This window comes from Olea europaea, chromosome 11 (assembly GCF_002742605.1).
Source record: "Olea europaea var. sylvestris chromosome 11, O_europaea_v1, whole genome shotgun sequence".
Taxonomy (NCBI): Eukaryota; Viridiplantae; Streptophyta; class Magnoliopsida; order Lamiales; family Oleaceae; genus Olea; species Olea europaea.
Genome location: NC_036247.1, coordinates 32,065,800 through 32,083,613, shown reverse-complemented (window position 1 = coordinate 32,083,613; position 17,814 = coordinate 32,065,800). Strand labels below are relative to the sequence as shown.

Below are 17,814 nucleotides of genomic sequence, written 5' to 3'. Positions count from 1 at the left end.
AAGTATAGGCATTTCCTTCGTCATTTCATCCTCCAACTTATTTTTCATACACTTTTAATTAAAAGTTCTTTATATCGATTGTTCTGCAACTTCTTGATGGCTTTCAAGTATTGTCATTCCAATTGAATTTTGATGTTAGTTTCTTTTCGTAGTCGATTTCCTTTACTTTCTATTTTAAAAATAAAAATAAAATTAAGATACGTGTCTCTCAATTGGTGAGCATGCTCTTTCATTTGCCAATTTAGTCCTTGTTCGGCCCCCAATTTTTAAAATTAATTTTTTTTTCATACACATTTTTAATCACACGTTTCATGAAATATTCCATAACTTGTTTAACTTTTCAACCATTTAATTCATCCATTTTCATCACAATTTTTTAAAAATCTTATTTTTAGCAAAAACCAATAAAAGGGCTCAATATCAATTTAGATAGATACAGTTTGGTAGGGACATTCGTTGTACAAGGTTCATGAGACAATACTAAATTTGAAAGTTATGGATCCTTTTACACTTTCCACAAAGATTAGAGACATCTTCAGTTTTTATTTATTTTTTTTTTCAATTATTTATTGTCTTAATCTTAGCTTTGTTTCGTGGAAATTAAATCAAATTTTTGATAAAAGTAGATGAAATATATGATTGAAAAATTGTGAGTTGCATGATATGTGTTATTATAATTAATTATTTCCTTTAATTTAAGATTAATTAATACCAAATCGGGACTTAATCTCAAAGGCATTTGGTCAAAGAAAGAAAATCACGTTTCTCAATAATTAAAAAATCAAATTTCACATCTTTTCAGATTATTAGTGGTTGAGCCCAATTTTCAAGGGAATAAGATGATTTATTAATTCTTTTTAACTTATTATAAGAAAGTAAAGTGATAAAAAATTGTATATATTTATTTCAGAGAAAATGATAAAAGCATATTCAAGGAATGTACCGTGTATACGATAACACAAAGAGAGAATATTGTTAAAACTATGAGGGTTAATTGCATCAATGATCACTAAATTTTTGGATAGTTACACGAATAGTTATTGACATTATTTTTTTTACAGTAATAATCACTCAAGTTTCTAATTGATACGTTAATGGGTACTCAATAGAAAAATTAACATTAAATTCTACGTTACACCATTAAATGACATCGTGTCACCAAAAAAACTTCATTTTTTATATTAAGTCAACAAATTTCGGGAATTAAGAATCAAGAATCAAGATTAAAAACGTTCAGATGAGAAAATATAATGCACAACTTTAATTTCGTTTAAACTTTTTGGCTTAAATATTATATTAAATTCACACTTATTATTAACAATGGTTTTATTAACTTGTCAAATAATAACGCTATTAGTGACATCTTAACACTTAATGATGTCATGTAGAATTTAATATTATTTTTTATTATGTTACGTATTTAAGGATATTGCTAGAGTGTTGTCGGCACGGAATCCGATGTTCATGCTTAGAAAAATATATATTAATCCAAGATCTGTTCAATTTATACAACCAAAACTATACATAGAAGATTTACAGAAAACCTAAGCCACTGGATCAAGGTTCAGATCTATATTTAGGCTCAGACCATACGCCCTTTCGAACCATCACAGAGGCGCCGAACTTAGCAACACGAGCCCTCACAACCCCAAACACCAAGTCGCTTCACTGAAACCGAAAATGAACAGACCACTTCCAACAGTTTAATCACACAAAAGAGACTAACACAAGGACACGATTATCACAAAGATAATCAACAGAAATTCTCACACAGAGAAGAAGGAGTCACAAAGACGAAGCCATTGAAAGTTCCAGAATACACAGAGAAAAAGAGAACAGAAAAATGACCATCCGAATTCCAAACAATGCATAAGGATCGAATTTATAGTAAAACCCATTCACCGTTAGATTGAGTGGGTTAATCCAACGGTCCAAGAACGACTAGGGATATATGGGCTGAATATTGGGCTCGATTTAAGTAGGCATTCTAGGTATATTAATAATGGACCATCTATTAATTCCATATTGGGCCTTTTTCATCACTGCCTATTAGTTGGACTGATCAAATGGTATCACAGCCCAACAATATATATAAATTTGAACTTCAACTGTATCCCTCTAAGAGGCAGCTTGGCAACTTGAATCTTAAGTTAATTTGTAATATCAATCCCATGTACAAATTACATCGTAAGTGTTTGACAGAATTATATGAACAAATTTTGTTGTTACATAGTTGTCTCTCAACATGTCAGAACTTTATGAAAATCTAAAAATAACCCATAAAAGTTCGAAGAGCCCGAAATCACTATCTTAAATTTCGCAACCTAGCACCATAAACTTTGAGCCGTTGGCCAGAGAAATCGTGCCAGGGAATTTCGCATCAGGAGAGTCTTGCCTATTATGAAACAAAGCGATTAGTAGCATTTCATTGAGACTCAAAAGGCACGTGACATCATATAAAAAATGCTTAAATGAAAAAAAAAAAATTGTAAAGTACCGTTTGAAATGATTGCAATATAAGGTCAACCCATGCCTGGTAAATTATCCGTGTTGACTACATATAACATTTCCTTGCGTTTATTCCAACAGATTATGTTTAAGGGTTATATTATGGGTACAAAGATGTGTCCAAAATGGATACCTGGTGCCTTGGCATTGGCCGAGGCGCTTGCCATATTAGGGCCCATAGGCGCCTCGGCCAATACCAAGGAATGGACACCTTTGTGTACCATAAGCATTATTCTTCTGTTTAATTAATCGGCAAAGGTAGATTGCAAATTATCATTCGAACCCACCAAATTATCCATCTCCTTTCAAAAGATAATCGCGTTATTATTGTCTCTGACATACTTTTAACATTGCATTTCCATTAAGATGCTACTTTGGACTTTTCCTTCACATATTACTAGCCATTTTATCCTCCAACATATTTCTAATCCACATTTAGCTCCTGTTAAATTCTATTTCATTTTTATGTCTCATATTTTCAATCACATAATTTTTCATAAAATAATATTATACGAAAATCAAAAAATTTTTTTTTTTTTTCAATCCCCCATTTTTTAAAAAAAAAAAAAAAAAAAAGAAAAAAAAGAAAAACATTATTCCACCTATTATAGTTACAAATTTTATGCACATCCACAATTTTTTAATTGCACATTTTATTAACTTTTATCACAATTTACCAAAGGTGATTTTAATGCCACTAAACAGGGTTTAATATTAATTTATAGTCCACCAGGATCATTTCTTGCTTATAAATGTCAACAACCAATTGATTAATAAGGAATTAAAATTATTTTAGTACGAATGAAGTCTTTTCTTTAGACACGTTGGGTCATTTCCAATCTTTATTTTAAATCTATTCATCCTTCCACCTCAGTAAAATTATGTGTTAAGCAATTTCAAACCAACGGTTATATGGATTACCATAAATTTTGGAGGAATTAGTGGCTGTTGGCCGGTTGACCCGATCAGTTTTTCAAACTGGCCTTTGACCAATGAAAAAAAAAGGCAAAATTATTAAAAACAGTGAAAACCAAAAAAAATGAAGACAAACCCAATTTTACCCTCACTTGAAGAAGAAGCAGAAGCCGAAGTCGAGACGGGAAAATACTGTAGCACAATCGACCCAGTCACCGACAAATAAGGAAAAACAGGAGACCCACTTGGTCATTTCCCTCTGAAGAAGGTAAGAAATTTATACCAAGAAAAACCATGTTTATATTTTTATTTTTGGAAAAAAGTATGATTTTATACTATTTGTTGAGAAATCCTTGTGTAAATGTGGAATTTTGGGTTGTTATTGCTTGGGAAGGAGTGGAGATCGCTGGAAATGGAGTTTTTCGACGATCTCCTCGACCGGAAATGGTCTGGATTGCGGCTGGCGACCGGGCACGCCGTCTGGGCGTTCTTTCCTAGTCAACTGGGCAACCCAGTTGACTGGGCCGTCTGTTAAGCCTTGGGGGTTTTTTTTTCTTTTTTTTTTATGGTAATTATTGAAATTAATTAAATGATTATTAATGGCTTATATTGTGTTCTCTAATATGTTAATTATTTATTTGAATTGCTTAATTTGAATGTTTATTATGTATTTAAAATTATTAGTAAATATAAGATATAAATGTTATATTATTTATCGAAATATTTATTAGTTGCTAATTTAGATTAATTAATTATTTTATATTAAGTAATAGTAAAAAAATTAAAAGAAATAATATAACATTAAATAATTAATATATCTAAAGAATTTTAAAAAATATTTAAACATTTGTAAAATAATAAAAATAAGCAATTAAATTTGAAAAGTAAATTAGCTAAAAAATTAATTTTTTGAAAAGCAATTAAAATAAATTTGTAAATATGAAATAAGCATTATGCGTAAAGAATTAAAATTAGTATTTAAACATTCATTAAAATTAAAAAACTAAATTAAGTGTTAGAAAAATAATTAAAATATTAAAATAAGCATTTAAAAATAAGTGTTACTAAATTAATTTTAAAAAATGAAATATTAAATAAGATATATATAAAGAATTTAAATACATAATTAAACATTTGTAAATAATTAAAATAAGTTTTAAAACTTCATTAAAAATAAATAACTAAATTAACTGTTAGAAAAAAAAATTAAAATAAGCAATTAAAATATCAAAATAAGTGATAGTAAATAATTAAAGAAATAATTAAATATTAAATAATATATATATATAAACATTTGTAAAAAATAAAAAAGGAATACGCAATTAAATTTGAAAATTAAAATATCAATCAAATTATTTTTTTGCAAAGCAATTAAAATAAATTTGTAAATATGACATAAGCATTATGCGTAAATAATTAAAACAAGTATTTAAACATTCATAAAAAATGAAAAAGTAAATTAAGTGTTACAAAAATAATTAAAATATTAAAATAAACGATCAAAATAAGTGTTATTAAAATTATTAAAAGAAATATGAAATAAATTTGTAAATATGAAATAAGCGATATGCGTAAAGAATTGAAATAAGTGTTTAAACATTAATTAAAAATGAAAAAGTTAATTTAGTGTTAGATAAATAATTAAAATAAGCAATTAAAATATTAAAATAAACGATCAAATTAGCAAATTAAGTATATGGAAAATAGTAATTTACGTTCATTTTGTTTATTCCGTTATCGGTTGGTTATTGCATCTAGTAGCAGTGTGTTAGTATATTTTTTTAATATTTTTGTTTATCGAACGTTATTTGCATAGGGTTCTAATATTTGAAATTTTGCAGGATGGAATATCATCTGGACGACGCTGTTAGACAGATCCCTGGTAAAGTTACCTCGAATTGTAACTTTACCAGCATCGCTTTGGTATTGGATTTGTTGGACGACGATCACGCAGATATATTACGTCGATCATGCTTATGGCCATTGTATACATTGCGTGATGTACAGTGGTCTGGGCAGCTGCTGGATGCCCTGTTATGTCACTTGCTGAAGCCAGTTGACGGAGACGCCCTCCATTTTGATCTTGGAAGCAAGGTAGCCACGTTCTCTATATTTGAGTTTGCTCTCGTCACTGGACTGCGATGTACGGATGATGCAGAGGCGAGGGCCTGTGTTCCGAGGAACAGGAGACCGTTGAACGAATATTTTCATGGACAGACGACGGTTACTCTAGCGCAGCTAGGAGATACATTAAGGAGATGTGATCGGATGTCTGATAAGTTGAAGTTAGGATTGGTGCTTATCATCGAGAGCATACTCCGGTGTCATCACAAGAAGACATCGATTGACATTTTTCAATTGGAGGTTGTTGAAGATATTGATACCTTCAACAACTACTCATGTGGTTGGAGATGTTTTCTTGATATATTACGCGTGTTTAGGAGGGGGTTTTCAATGCCAAAGGGGGGTAAGCCCGAGCGCAAGTACGATGCATATGGACTGCCGTTGGCACTGCAGGTATATGTTTAAGTTAATGAATTACCTACACTTTTTTTATTGAATTCTATACATAATAATTGTAATTGTTTCAGATATGGGTGTACGAGACTGTCCCCATCTTGGCCAGTCAGTATGCGAGGAGAGGAGAGACACGCTATCCTCGGATGCATCACTGGCGAGCACAAGACAAGCCGCTTGCCAGACAGTTATCGGCTCTCCTCGACGATCCTGAGGTACGTATTATACAATTGCTATTTATGTTATACGTCCTTTTACAATCTGAATACATAGTCATTAACTCCGACATATCAAAATGACAGCTTGAAGTTCTCACTGAATTGGCACCGTCGATCGAGGAGGAGAGTCAGGTTTATATTCGCGAATTGCCTCTTCGTACTGCGCATGACGATCAGATGCCTAAGTCCAGGATGGATCGAGATAGGGTATGTCACTGTGCAGGATTTGTTGAATATCGCTTCGATCTTGTAATTAAGTGCTTCACTTGTAATATTTATTTTTTCAGGAGGATCGTTCAGTACTACCTCCGTTGAGGATATCACCTCCACCGAGGAGAGCACGTCCAGCGAGGATGTCACCTCCGCCGAGAAGATCACGTCCAGCTACGCCAGAGGTTCAGATGCCTGAGTCCAGCGTTGATCGAGATAGAGTATGTTACTTAAAAATAATTCTTCGATTGTCGTTTTATTTTATTTGTTAGGTTATTCATTTGTAATAGTTATTTTTTCAGGAGGGCCGTCCAGTATCGCCTCCTGCACCTAGTCCCCGTGCTTCGACGATTGATTTGTTCGACCTCCTGATGGAGATGAGAGGAGACATGGCAGAGTTACCGGATAATGTCGTGACACTACGAGTTGAGTTCGGGGACATGGCACAGTTACGATATGATGTCGCAATGTTATGAGCTGGGTTAGGAGACCTCCATGCTGAGGTTGCAGCGATACAGGGTGACATAGCAGGCCTGCGTGAGACGAGCGATTATCGAGATGGAGGAGGTAGCGGAGGGACAGGTCACGAGGGGGTGACGGAGGGACTGGTGGCTATCGAGACGGAGGGATTGGCGGTTATCGGGACGAAGGGGGTGACGGAGGGGTCGGTGGTTATCAGGGGGAGGGGGTCAGATGGGATATGTTGACTCATCGTGGCCATCAGTTGCTGCATTTGATTCATTTTTAGATGACACAATGGGGATGGAGGAGCGAGAGAGGATACCTGTGGTGGAGGGGGTGCCCGTGCAGGATATACCTGAGGACGTGGAGGGGGTACCCGAGGAGGAGAGGGTACCGGAGATGGAAGTGGAGGTGGTACCCGAGATGACGTCACCCGATGCAGAGGGGATACCCGAGGAGGTGGGGGTGCCCGTGTAGGGGATACCCTAGGACGTCGAGGGGGCATCGGAGGTGGAGGTGGAGGTGGAGGTGGTACCCGTGCAGGGGATACCCGGGGATGCCTAGGGGGTACCGGAGGAGGATAGGGTACTGGAGCTGGAGGTGGTACCCGTGCACGGGATGCCCGGGGATGTCGAGGGGGCACCGAAAGAGGAGAGGGTACCGGAGGTGGAGGTGGTACCCGAGAAGACGCCAGACTCGCCGGCCGTGGTCTTTGTGTCCGAGGAGGTGGTCCCGATAGCGGGCGAGGGGGTCGTCCCGATGGCTGAGGAGATGGAGATTCCCGAGGCGCATGACGAGAGGACGATGGCTGTTTACATGGTGGAGCGGGTGATCGACAAGAGGCCAAGGGTGCCATCACAGTACGTTCTTTCTCCCTTTACCGCGGAGGCGAAGAGGAGAAGGTTCGTCGACAGGACGCACCCGAATTTATTCAGGGAGGTGGACCACGCCAAGTGGAAAGCCTTTGAGACAGAGTGGAGAGCACTGCAGCCTGGGTAAGTTTTGTATTTTATGTAATTACTATAGTACGCAAACGCAGATGCTGACACATTTATACTTCATATAACTAAAAATTCTGTTCTTATTTTTTCAGGGCCAGCCGCACGATTGCTGAGAAGACGATCTCAAATGCTTACAAGTGGTTCCACGACATCACCACTTCGGGGGCTTGGCTCGCCGACGATGTAAGTGAAATGAAAATATTGTTATTTATTATGTATGTTCAAAATCAATTTTTTGAATGAAATTCATAGATTGACTCCTTTCTTTATTGGTGTTTCTTGATGTAGCACATCGACTTGAGCATGGATTTGCTACGAGATCGTGCTGAAAGACATCCAAAATCGTTCAACATTCCTGGCAGACTCATATTGAACACCGAGTTCATCCGTGCCGTTGACATTGAGTACCAGTCGTTCCAGGCTATGGGTAGCGAGTACACGGTGCCGGAATATATGATGGAATGGGTCGTAGGGATGTGGCCGAGTGTCGGTGGGAAGCCATGGGATGGCTGTACGCATATGTACGTACCAGTATGTGTGAATCATCACTATATTGCAGTGGAAATCGTATTCCTCGACTCCACGATGTATGTGTACGACCCCGATCATTCATGCCTGACACAAGGCCAGCTCGAGCAAAATCTAGAGTCGGTGTCTGTGATCGTTCCCATGATGGTTAGACAAGGGAACATCACTGTACAAAACAGATTGGCCACCGTGCGGAACACGACGACGACGAGGCAATAAATATCGTAAGTGTTTGTAATTTTCTTTCTGTCATTTACATCTTAGTTTCTAACTAATTTTCGATGTGCTAATATAACATTGTTTAATTGTAGGGGTGATTGCGGCATGTTTGTCATCAAGTACATAGAATTTTTGAGTGTGGCACATAAGGTTGATACAATCAACCAGGCATGGATACAAAATTGGAGAAATAAACTAGCATGTGATTTATTTGAATTTAATGGGGATCCGTAAATAATTGTACATATTTTTACATTTATTTAAACATTGTACAGTTCATTCATTTATTTGTAATTACGAAAAAATTGTAAAATGTTGATTATTTATGTAATATTTAAATATTTATTTTACAATGCAGCCTACCGTATAATGCAGTGTCTAGAAAAAGTTTCGATTTCAAATAATTAACATAAATAATATGTATAACAAATGAATGTAATAAATGAAATGTTTGAAAAAAATACTAAATCTAATAATTCACATAAATAATATGCATAAATAATTAACGTCAATGTTATAAATAATTACATTGCCAATAGTTATTAAAATTACACATCCGTTACATTGTCATGTAGAGAAATCTGACTTGTACAATATCTTCTAGTATGCCCTGTTGCACCGCACCTACCGCACTTACGAGGCTAGGGAAACTCTCCGGTAGATGGTATTCTAGACGTACGTGTACGTCCAGGAGTACGTGGTCCAACTGCTGGTGGCAACAACTTATTCAGTAGTTTCCGCATATGCTGCTCTCCAATAATCAGTCATGTAATACACACTGCATAAGGTGTGTGGTGGTAATCCTCTATGCATAGCCACTGCCACTGCATGTGTACATGGAAAACTCTCCAATTGAAACCGTCTACACGTGCACGTGTTATCATTCAAGTCCACAATGTATCCGAAATTATGTACACATCTCACGGAGAAGCGAAATTGATCCAGTGGTTCTACATATACCTTTCTTGCCACATCTAGAGTCTTGAAGAGCTTATCTTCTTGAGCCGGGGTTAGCACACTTGCACAACTCTGTGATTCCTCACGTCGATCATGAAACCACTGTTGTAACTTGTCACGAATGTTCTCAATCATTGCAAGAATTGGTAACTCTCGATCTTTCTTGAATAAAGCGTTAAGCGACTCCGCATTGTTCGACGTCATCATGTTGTATCGACGTCCTGGAAAATGTGATCATGCCCAATGTTCAATCCCTATCTCTGTTAGATACTCCCATGCAGCATGCGATTTACTGTCTATTTCGACCATGAACTTATCAAACTCTTCAAAACTGTAAGCCTCTGCAGATCTCCTAAACAACGCAACGACGCAATTGCCTCGATACCTGGTCTTCAAGTTTCCCTGTATATGGTACATACAATAACCATGATGTGCCTCGGGAAAGACTTCGGCGATACCATTTACTATTGACTGTCATCGATCGGTTACGAATGCAAGATTTTCGACATCTCCAATTACTTCCCTCAACTTCGTGAAAAACCAACTCATTGCTACATCATTTTCTCCGTCGACTATGCCGAACGCAAGAGGGTAAATTTGGATGTTCACATCTTGGCATGTTGCAATAATCAACTTGCCCCCGTATCTCGCCTTAAGGGTTGTACCGTTGACTAAGATTAGGGGTCGCATTGCATTTCGAAATCATCGAACACATTATCCAATGGCCATAAAGAAATATTTGAAGCGATTTTCGTCATCCTTTTCAATAAAAAATGCCGACCCAGTATTAATTCTTCCCATGTTATAGCAATACCTGGCCAATGTAAATAAAAATAATCATAATTTAGATAATATATTAAATATTAAATGAACAGAAAAATAAACAATTCAATTAAATAATTAATTACATATAAATAAACAATTGAAATTAAATAATTAAAATTTACTATAATAAAGAAACAAACACTTAAACAATGAAATACCTGGCTAATTTAGCATAACTCTCCTCAGCCGAATCCATCAAATCCTCCAATGCACATTCTTTAGCCTTCCAAGCCTTCTGATAGCTCATAACCACCCCGTACTCTCGTCGAATATCATTAATGATGTCCGAAGATCTGTAGATCGTTCGTGGATCCTGGAACTTGTGCATTATTTCTCGACCAATGAACCATGATCGGGCCTGCCTATGATCATTTCGACGAATACCCACTTCGCAAGTATGTTCCCGTGCATACTTACGGACTACAAAGAACTCATTCGTGTCCATCTTAGTCGCTCGCAAACGCCAATGGCAACTGTCGTCAACGCAGATAATTGTGTATAACGACTTATTTGATTTCTTCACTTTCAACTCGAAGTTATGTTTTAAAGCAATCCGGTGCACAGCTTCTTGCAATTCTTTCTTTGATTCGAATAGTTGCTCGACATATACATCTTCATCATCAGGAACTACACGCGAACAATTAGAGGACCGTGTACTCGGTCCGGCCTGTGAGCTCCCACCCAACTCATGTCTCCTACGAGATAAAGCAATCAAATCCTCGTTTGTAAATGCATTTTTATTCTCGTTGTCTTCAACTATCGATGGAATTCTGTGCGTAACAGTGTGACCATGGTGAGTAACAGTGGTCTCGGGAATAACCACATCATCTTTACGAACAATCTGAATTGTATCCCAAACATCATTTTCATTACAATTCTCTTCATTTGAAACTTCGTGTTCACCCTCGTGGACATTCTTCCCCAATAAAGTTACGCAAATAGGAGTCGACTTCCGGCCTTGGTTCAATTTAATTAGATGTTTCATTTCCACTTCACAAGTAACTTTCATAGATGGAATTGAAATGGTTGAATGCTTATGAAAAAAAAATCCCAATTCCATATCGTACTGAGAGGGATCGACGTTAAGCATGTTTTGTTTATCACTGTACATTTCTGCGAACGATGTACTCCTTGTTATAAAAATTGCTTTAACCCCATCTCCTTCACTCGTCCATTTCCATTCCCACTGAGCATTTTCATTCATTTGAAATTCACCAAAGTAACAAATTGGAACACATGCTGATGCCATATCTGCCACAAATTAAAAATAAGGAATTAATATATAATTTTTTAAATTGTTCATTTCATATTTAATTTAATTTAATACTTTAAATAATTCATTGATTATTTTAATTGTTTTAAAAATATTTATTTCAATTAGTATTTGAATATTCATTAATATTTATTTCAATAAACATATATTAATGAACAAATAAATTCTAAAATCTGAAAGGGGAGGGGAGGAAAAAATAAAAAAGGGCTGGGCCGGCTGGAAACATTTGGCCCAGCTTTTTTCGTCCGTTTCATCTGAAATTTATGCTCGAATTTTTTATTTTTTCCTTTTTTCAACGAAATAATGTTTAAATATTTATTTTACAGACACCTATAAATTTTTCCTGTAAAATATATGCATACAGAGATGAATTTTTTTTTGTTTTCGCTATAAAAAAATTATAAATCTGTGTTTAAATACTGTAAAATTCATCTGCCTTTCTCAAAAAAATTATTTAAAGATTCAAACAGTAAATTTAACTAAAACAAAATTAAAAATACGTATTTACACTTACCAATTTTCAGTGCCGACTGTGAGTATTGTTTCTTTGTTGAACCTTTGATAATTTTGGGAGATTTCAATATTTTAGCAGATGGAAGGAAAAAAAATTCTTTTTTACTGTATTGGAGAAACTGATAAACAAAACTGATTTTGAAATTTACGTATGGAAGTAACTGAATTTATTTAAACTATTAAGGGTTTTATTGTTTTTTAAAGAATTGATATACTTTTGTAATTATCAAACATGAATAAGGGTAGAATTGTCTTTTTAGTGACAAGGGGCCAATGTGGTGAATACAAAAAAAAATAAAATGGTCAAACTGAAAAATTGGTTGTTTGACCAAGCCATTTTAAAAAGTACCCCTAAATTTTGAGTAATGTGGTAAGCAGACTATTGTCAATCAAATCAGGGGCAGACTCAGACCGCTCGAACTGTGGGGTCAAAATTTTTTTTTTCGAACAACGTATCATAAACAAAAAGAAAAAATTGGTTGTTTGCTGTTCATATTCGATATTTGCACTTTGGGAAGAAATCAGTAGATTATATGATATATTTATGGACTAAATAATATATATGGACCATGTGATATGGATATAGATTTAGGATTTGAATTTTTTGGGGCAGAAAATTAAGTTTTCAGCAAAAAAAAAAAAAATTCCAGAAAACTGTGGGGTCATTTGACCCCACATGACCCCATATGGGTCCGCCCCTGAATCAAATGACAATAATTGATTGGATTTGAACATCTTAAATGGTAGAGATATGAATATCATTCAAGATATTCAATCACTTAATCAACACACGAACTTTTTTTTACCATTAATAATTTAAATAAATATTATTATTCTAAAACTTTATAGCAGTTTTACGTATGAGTTGTTATCCACATATCTGGGGTCTATTTGGTATGGTTTTTACTTCCTGCGGAAAAGTTTTTTGGAAAAAGTTGTCTTAATTTTAAATTGAAAATTATTTTTAAATTAATTCCTATTTCGAAAGTGTTTTTTAGTGGAGGCAACATTGGACCATTTTCTTATAAGAACTCTTCTATTTAAAATAAATACTTTCATAAAATTAAATAAACAAATTCAAAAGCAATTTTTGGAGTACAAAAGCTCTTTTGACTTTTTAAAAATCATTTCAATCAGACTCTTAGTACATCAAATCGTACATAACAACCCACAATTTTGTTGCCTAAATGTTCAACAATTATAGATTAGACATATCATACACGATACGACCTCTTGGGATAATTCCTTTTTCTATATGTATGAATCGGACAAACCCCACGGTGGGAAAGCCAAATCATGCACGTTACCGAAGATAAAACCGTGACAGCCAAACTTGTCAAGAAAGACTACATGATTGTCTTTTCATGCCCCCAATTCCAAAAGTGTTCACGAGACCCCGAATGTTCACATTAAATAGGTCATCTTCCTCTCTCTGTGAGCTGCCATGGCTGTTAATAACTTGGTTAAGATCTTGGCACTGGCTTTGGTCTTCGCCGGAGCTTTTGATTTTGGTTTTTCATATGACCGACCGCCACGCCGGAAGTCTCTCTCTAAACCACTCTTGAAAGATCTTGATGAATTTGATCCTGCTTCTCCACAACAGGTATCAATATACACCATCTTATTTTCCCCCTTAATTTTCTTCGTTTTATCCCTTTGCTGCTCATATTGAATAGGATTGGACGTTATAATTATGAAATTCTGTGCATACGTATCAAAGTGCATCAAACATATCATTAATGTATTATTCAGTCAGTCGACCTGTTGAGTAGAGATTCTTCAAAATCGTTTTTTCTTGAAATTTACACATTTTCTCAATAAAATAATTAAACCCTATTAATTTTTCCATGAATCCCATTTGGATCTTGAAATTTTGAGGTCATGTGGTTGACAAACAGGACGGACCCACATGAGGTCATTTGAATGACCTCATAGATTTTTAAATTTTCCTTCTTTTTTATCTTTTTTTTTCCCCTTGCTTAAAATGTAATTTTTTGCCAAAGTAGTGAGCCAATTCAATTAAATTTCCTATCCCAATGCCCAAAAAGTCCAAACCCAAATGATACGTTGTTCGAAAAAAAAATATTGTTGACCCCACAGTTCAAACTGTTTGGATCCGTCCACGTTGACAAATGTTTTTTCCACTACATATGTGATACTTTCAAGTGGTGACACCATTCCAAGGCACAAAATCTGGACTTTGTGAACTTAAAAAGTATTAAAAAACAAGTAGTCTTTGCCTTGAACTACGTAAGAATTGCTGCATCTTATCTCTTTACATCGTTTTTCTACCATTTTTCAACGGAAGCTACCAATTAATGGTTGTTGAACTAAACAAAACAAACTCTTGATGCAAATATCATTATTTAAGAGGAATAATTGAGTATTTGTTAATGTGAAAAGAGTACGTTTAGAACATTGCGTTGTATTTGGGGGAGATATAAAAACGTGTATAGATTGACAAATTAAAAATCTAATAAAACATTTTTCATTTATAGGTAATTTTTATGACTTGCGTTTATTTATAAGTTTTTACACATAAGCAAGTTTTTTTACTTATAAGTAAATTTTTAGTTATAAGTTACTTTAACTTGGGAGAATTAAGAAGTAACTTTTTGCCTATAAGTAATTTTTTTTACAAGTAATTTGTGTACTTGTTACTTTTATTTCATCCACTTCGCTTTTTCTATGTTATTATTATTCTTCTACAAATAAAAAATAATCCATTCTAAATCAAACTTGTTGGATGTGTTAATTAATACAGTGAGAGGAATTAAAAACAGATAATATTACAATTCTTTTTAATCCTTGATGCTACCTAGAAGGTTGGTTAAACATCTCCTCGTTTTTCCATGTTAGATGACCAATTTATGATCATATTTTAATTTACTTTATAAAATAAAAGTGATAAGCATGTTCAATCTAATATTGCACGATATATTCAATCTAATAACTTGCAATTATAGTCAATTTATGCCCTTAGTAAAAAATAATTCAAAGAAACAATAACGCGAGCACGATGGATTCAACCTACAATTTATCATAAATATTAGTTCTAATTTTAGTATTTTCTTGGAAAATGTGTTGTTAATAAGGAAGGAAAATTTTTGAATTCTCGTGTAAAATTATTTTATTGAATAATGTGTGGTTGAAAATGAGTTTTGAAAAAATGAATGTGTAGCAATCAAAGAGACTATTGAAGTTCAATTTAAAATTTGTGGATGTTTTCCGAGCATAGTTTATAATTTGGAGTCTATTCAGTTTTTTTATCCTTTTTATTTATTGTTCACTACATTATGATGGCAACAGGTGCACATATCTTTGAGTGGTACAAACAAAATGAGAATATCTTGGATTACTTCTGATGAGACACCAGCTATTGTGAAATATGGTATATCGTCTGGGGACTACAAGATTTCAGCAAATGGGAGTACCAATGAGTACCAATATTTGACTTATAATTCTGGGGTAATACATGATGTAGTCATTGGCCCTTTGAACCCAGACACTGTTTACTACTACATTTGTGGCACAAATTATTCCCAAGAATTCTCCTTCAAAACTCCACCAGCAAGTTTTCCTATCAAATTTGCAGTCTCAGGTACAAGAAGTAGACAATTTCTTGAACTTAAAACTTTTCATGAAGGGATTTGAAGTGATATTATGAAAATTGTGTAGGTCTCAAGGGTACAGTTCATTTTCTTCTCAAATACTTGTAATGAGTACAGTTCTATGTAATAAATGAGTGGCGACGAGATTTGAATTCACAGCTAAATTGCTGAATCGTGTAGTGCAGGTGACCTAGGACAATCCGAGTGGACAAACTCAACACTTCAACACATTGAGAAATCAAACTACGATGTTTTGTTGTTGCCGGGTGATTTGTCTTACGCGGACTTGTACCAGCCGTGGTGGGACACGTTCGGGCAAATTGTTCAGCCGATGGCAAGTAAACGTCCGTGGATGGTTACGCAAGGTAACCATGAGATTGAAAAAATCACTGGAATCCATCCGGAGCCCTTCACATCATACAATGCGAGATGGGTTATGCCATACGAGGAGAGTGGCTCATCGTCTAACTTGTTCTACTCTTTCGAAGTTTCTGGTGTTCATGTCTTAATGTTGGGTTCGTATACTGAATTTGAGCACGATTCGGCACAGTATAATTGGCTGCAAGCTGATCTGAAAAAAGTGGATAGGAGAAAAACACCGTGGCTAATTGCCTTAATACATGCGCCGTGGTACAATTCTAATGAAGCTCATCAAGGAGAATATGAATCAACTGGCATGAAGAGCTCCATGGAAGATTTGCTCTATGGAGCACGAGTCGACGTTGTCTTTGCAGGACATGTCCATGCCTATGAACGATTTGTAAGCCTTCTCGCCCTTTTACTAAGAATATCTATATTGATAATCGTGACAATGTTGAAATTTACGTTATAGTAACTAATCATGTAATGTATCGATAGTAATATTTTTACGTAATATATTGCGAGGTTAGACGAACATCTACAAGGATCAAGCTGACAAATGTGGTCCAATGCACATCACAATTGGTGATGGAGGCAATCGCGAAGGCCTTGCCACGAAGTAATGAGTTAATTTTCCTCCAAAAGTATTCTTTTACATCATTAATGGAAAAAGAAATATGATTTTCACATTAATAATTTCTATTTTGACAGATATATAAGCCCACAGCCAAAAATATCCGTTTTTAGGGAGGCAAGTTTTGGGCATGGGGAATTTGAGGTAGTAAATGGGACCCATGCACAGTGGACGTGGCACCGGAACCAGGATGATGTGGCAGTTGCATCCGATGTTGTCTGGTTAACAAACCTTGCATCTGTTTCAACTTGCTATAAAGTGTGAGCCAAATCAGTTAATATTGTCAATCTACGCTTACTTTTGTATCTTTGACGAATTATATATTGGCATAAGTTTTTTTTTAAACATTACATGATAAGTAACAGGAGCACTTCTCCTTTTTCATTTACTAAGTAGATTTAAATACAAAATAAATGCATTATTTCAGGGACTAATGAGCTTGAATATTACTGAACTCTATAGAAGAGTTATTTATGGGACAGCACTCTTTAACGGTCTATGGACAATCATTATGGGACGATCATAATAAAGTTTATAGGTCATTTTCGGAAGTAATTGAGGAAAATAAGGAAGATTTGTGAAACTTTGCTGGAAAATGTTATGAGAACCTATTTTAGATGATAGTAAAATTGTGTCCTGGGGGCCACTCTTAAATAGATCAGCCCAAAACGTGTTGGGCCTAGTTTTTCAAGTTGAAGGTCCGAGTAGAGAGCCATCTCATTCCTCCCGTTTTTAGCGAACAAACGACAAAATTAGTACCCTGACGACTTTCAATATTATGCCCCCAAAAGGACGACCAAATATTGGTACCTTACGAATGGAATCCGGTACGTATATATCTGTTCTGCAATAATATAGTAACAAGCAAAAATTTTAAAATGGGATAATATGCACACAAAAAAAAAAAAATAATAATAATAATCTTTTTACTTAAAACCTTTTTTTTTTATAAAGGCGAATTGCTCTGGAAGGACGGGTTGTAGAATGGCCTAATCCCCCTTGCATCCACCAATGGGAGGTTATGAAAATTTAACTATGAAGATGTAAAACATATATTGCGAAT

At 35.0% G+C, this 17,814-nt stretch overlaps 2 protein-coding genes across 3 annotated transcripts; one reads left to right on the top strand and one right to left on the bottom strand.

Moving 5' to 3' along the window:
• Window positions 1–9,301: 9,301 nt before the first annotated feature.
• LOC111404725 lies at window positions 9,302–10,688 on the bottom strand. Its single transcript, XM_023033491.1, has 3 exons — window positions 10,584–10,688; window positions 9,776–9,937; window positions 9,302–9,607 (listed from the first exon to the last, which is right to left on the bottom strand). Exons 1-3 carry the CDS (start codon window positions 10,686–10,688, stop codon window positions 9,302–9,304), a joined length of 573 nt encoding a protein of 190 aa, XP_022889259.1.
• A 2,764-nt stretch (window positions 10,689–13,452) lies between these two features.
• On the top strand, window positions 13,453–17,172 carry LOC111404088 (probable purple acid phosphatase 20). Of its 2 annotated transcripts, none has more exons than XM_023032820.1 (5): window positions 13,453–13,749; window positions 15,456–15,747; window positions 15,943–16,517; window positions 16,648–16,743; window positions 16,829–16,921. In XM_023032820.1, the coding sequence occupies exons 1-4, from the start codon at window positions 13,591–13,593 to the stop codon at window positions 16,738–16,740; spliced, it is 1,119 nt and encodes a 372-aa protein (XP_022888588.1). In that variant the 5' UTR covers window positions 13,453–13,590; the 3' UTR covers window positions 16,741–16,743; window positions 16,829–16,921. The 2 variants fall into 2 exon arrangements, with proteins under 2 accessions (XP_022888588.1, XP_022888587.1); XM_023032819.1 differs by having other exon boundaries at window positions 13,454–13,749; window positions 16,648–16,736; window positions 16,829–17,172.
• The last annotated feature ends 642 nt before the right edge of the window (window positions 17,173–17,814 follow it).

What these genes read in the sequence shown, in the direction of transcription:
- LOC111404725 (XM_023033491.1), bottom strand. Translation starts at nt 10,688, where the DNA reads ATGCACAAGTTCCAGGATCCACGAACGATCTACAGATCTTCGGACATC. An exon ending in GCTATCAGAAGGCTTGGAAG is followed by an intron (nt 9,938 to 10,583) that starts GCTAAAGAATGT and finishes TACCATATACAG; the next exon opens with GGAAACTTGAAGACCAGGTA. An exon ending in AGATAGGGATTGAACATTGG is followed by an intron (nt 9,608 to 9,775) that starts GCATGATCACAT and finishes GAGGAATCACAG; the next exon opens with AGTTGTGCAAGTGTGCTAAC.
- LOC111404088 (XM_023032819.1), top strand. Translation starts at nt 13,591, where the DNA reads ATGGCTGTTAATAACTTGGTTAAGATCTTGGCACTGGCTTTGGTCTTC. An exon ending in TATCAAATTTGCAGTCTCAG is followed by an intron (nt 15,748 to 15,942) that starts GTACAAGAAGTA and finishes CGTGTAGTGCAG; the next exon opens with GTGACCTAGGACAATCCGAG. An exon ending in TCCATGCCTATGAACGATTT is followed by an intron (nt 16,518 to 16,647) that starts GTAAGCCTTCTC and finishes TTGCGAGGTTAG; the next exon opens with ACGAACATCTACAAGGATCA.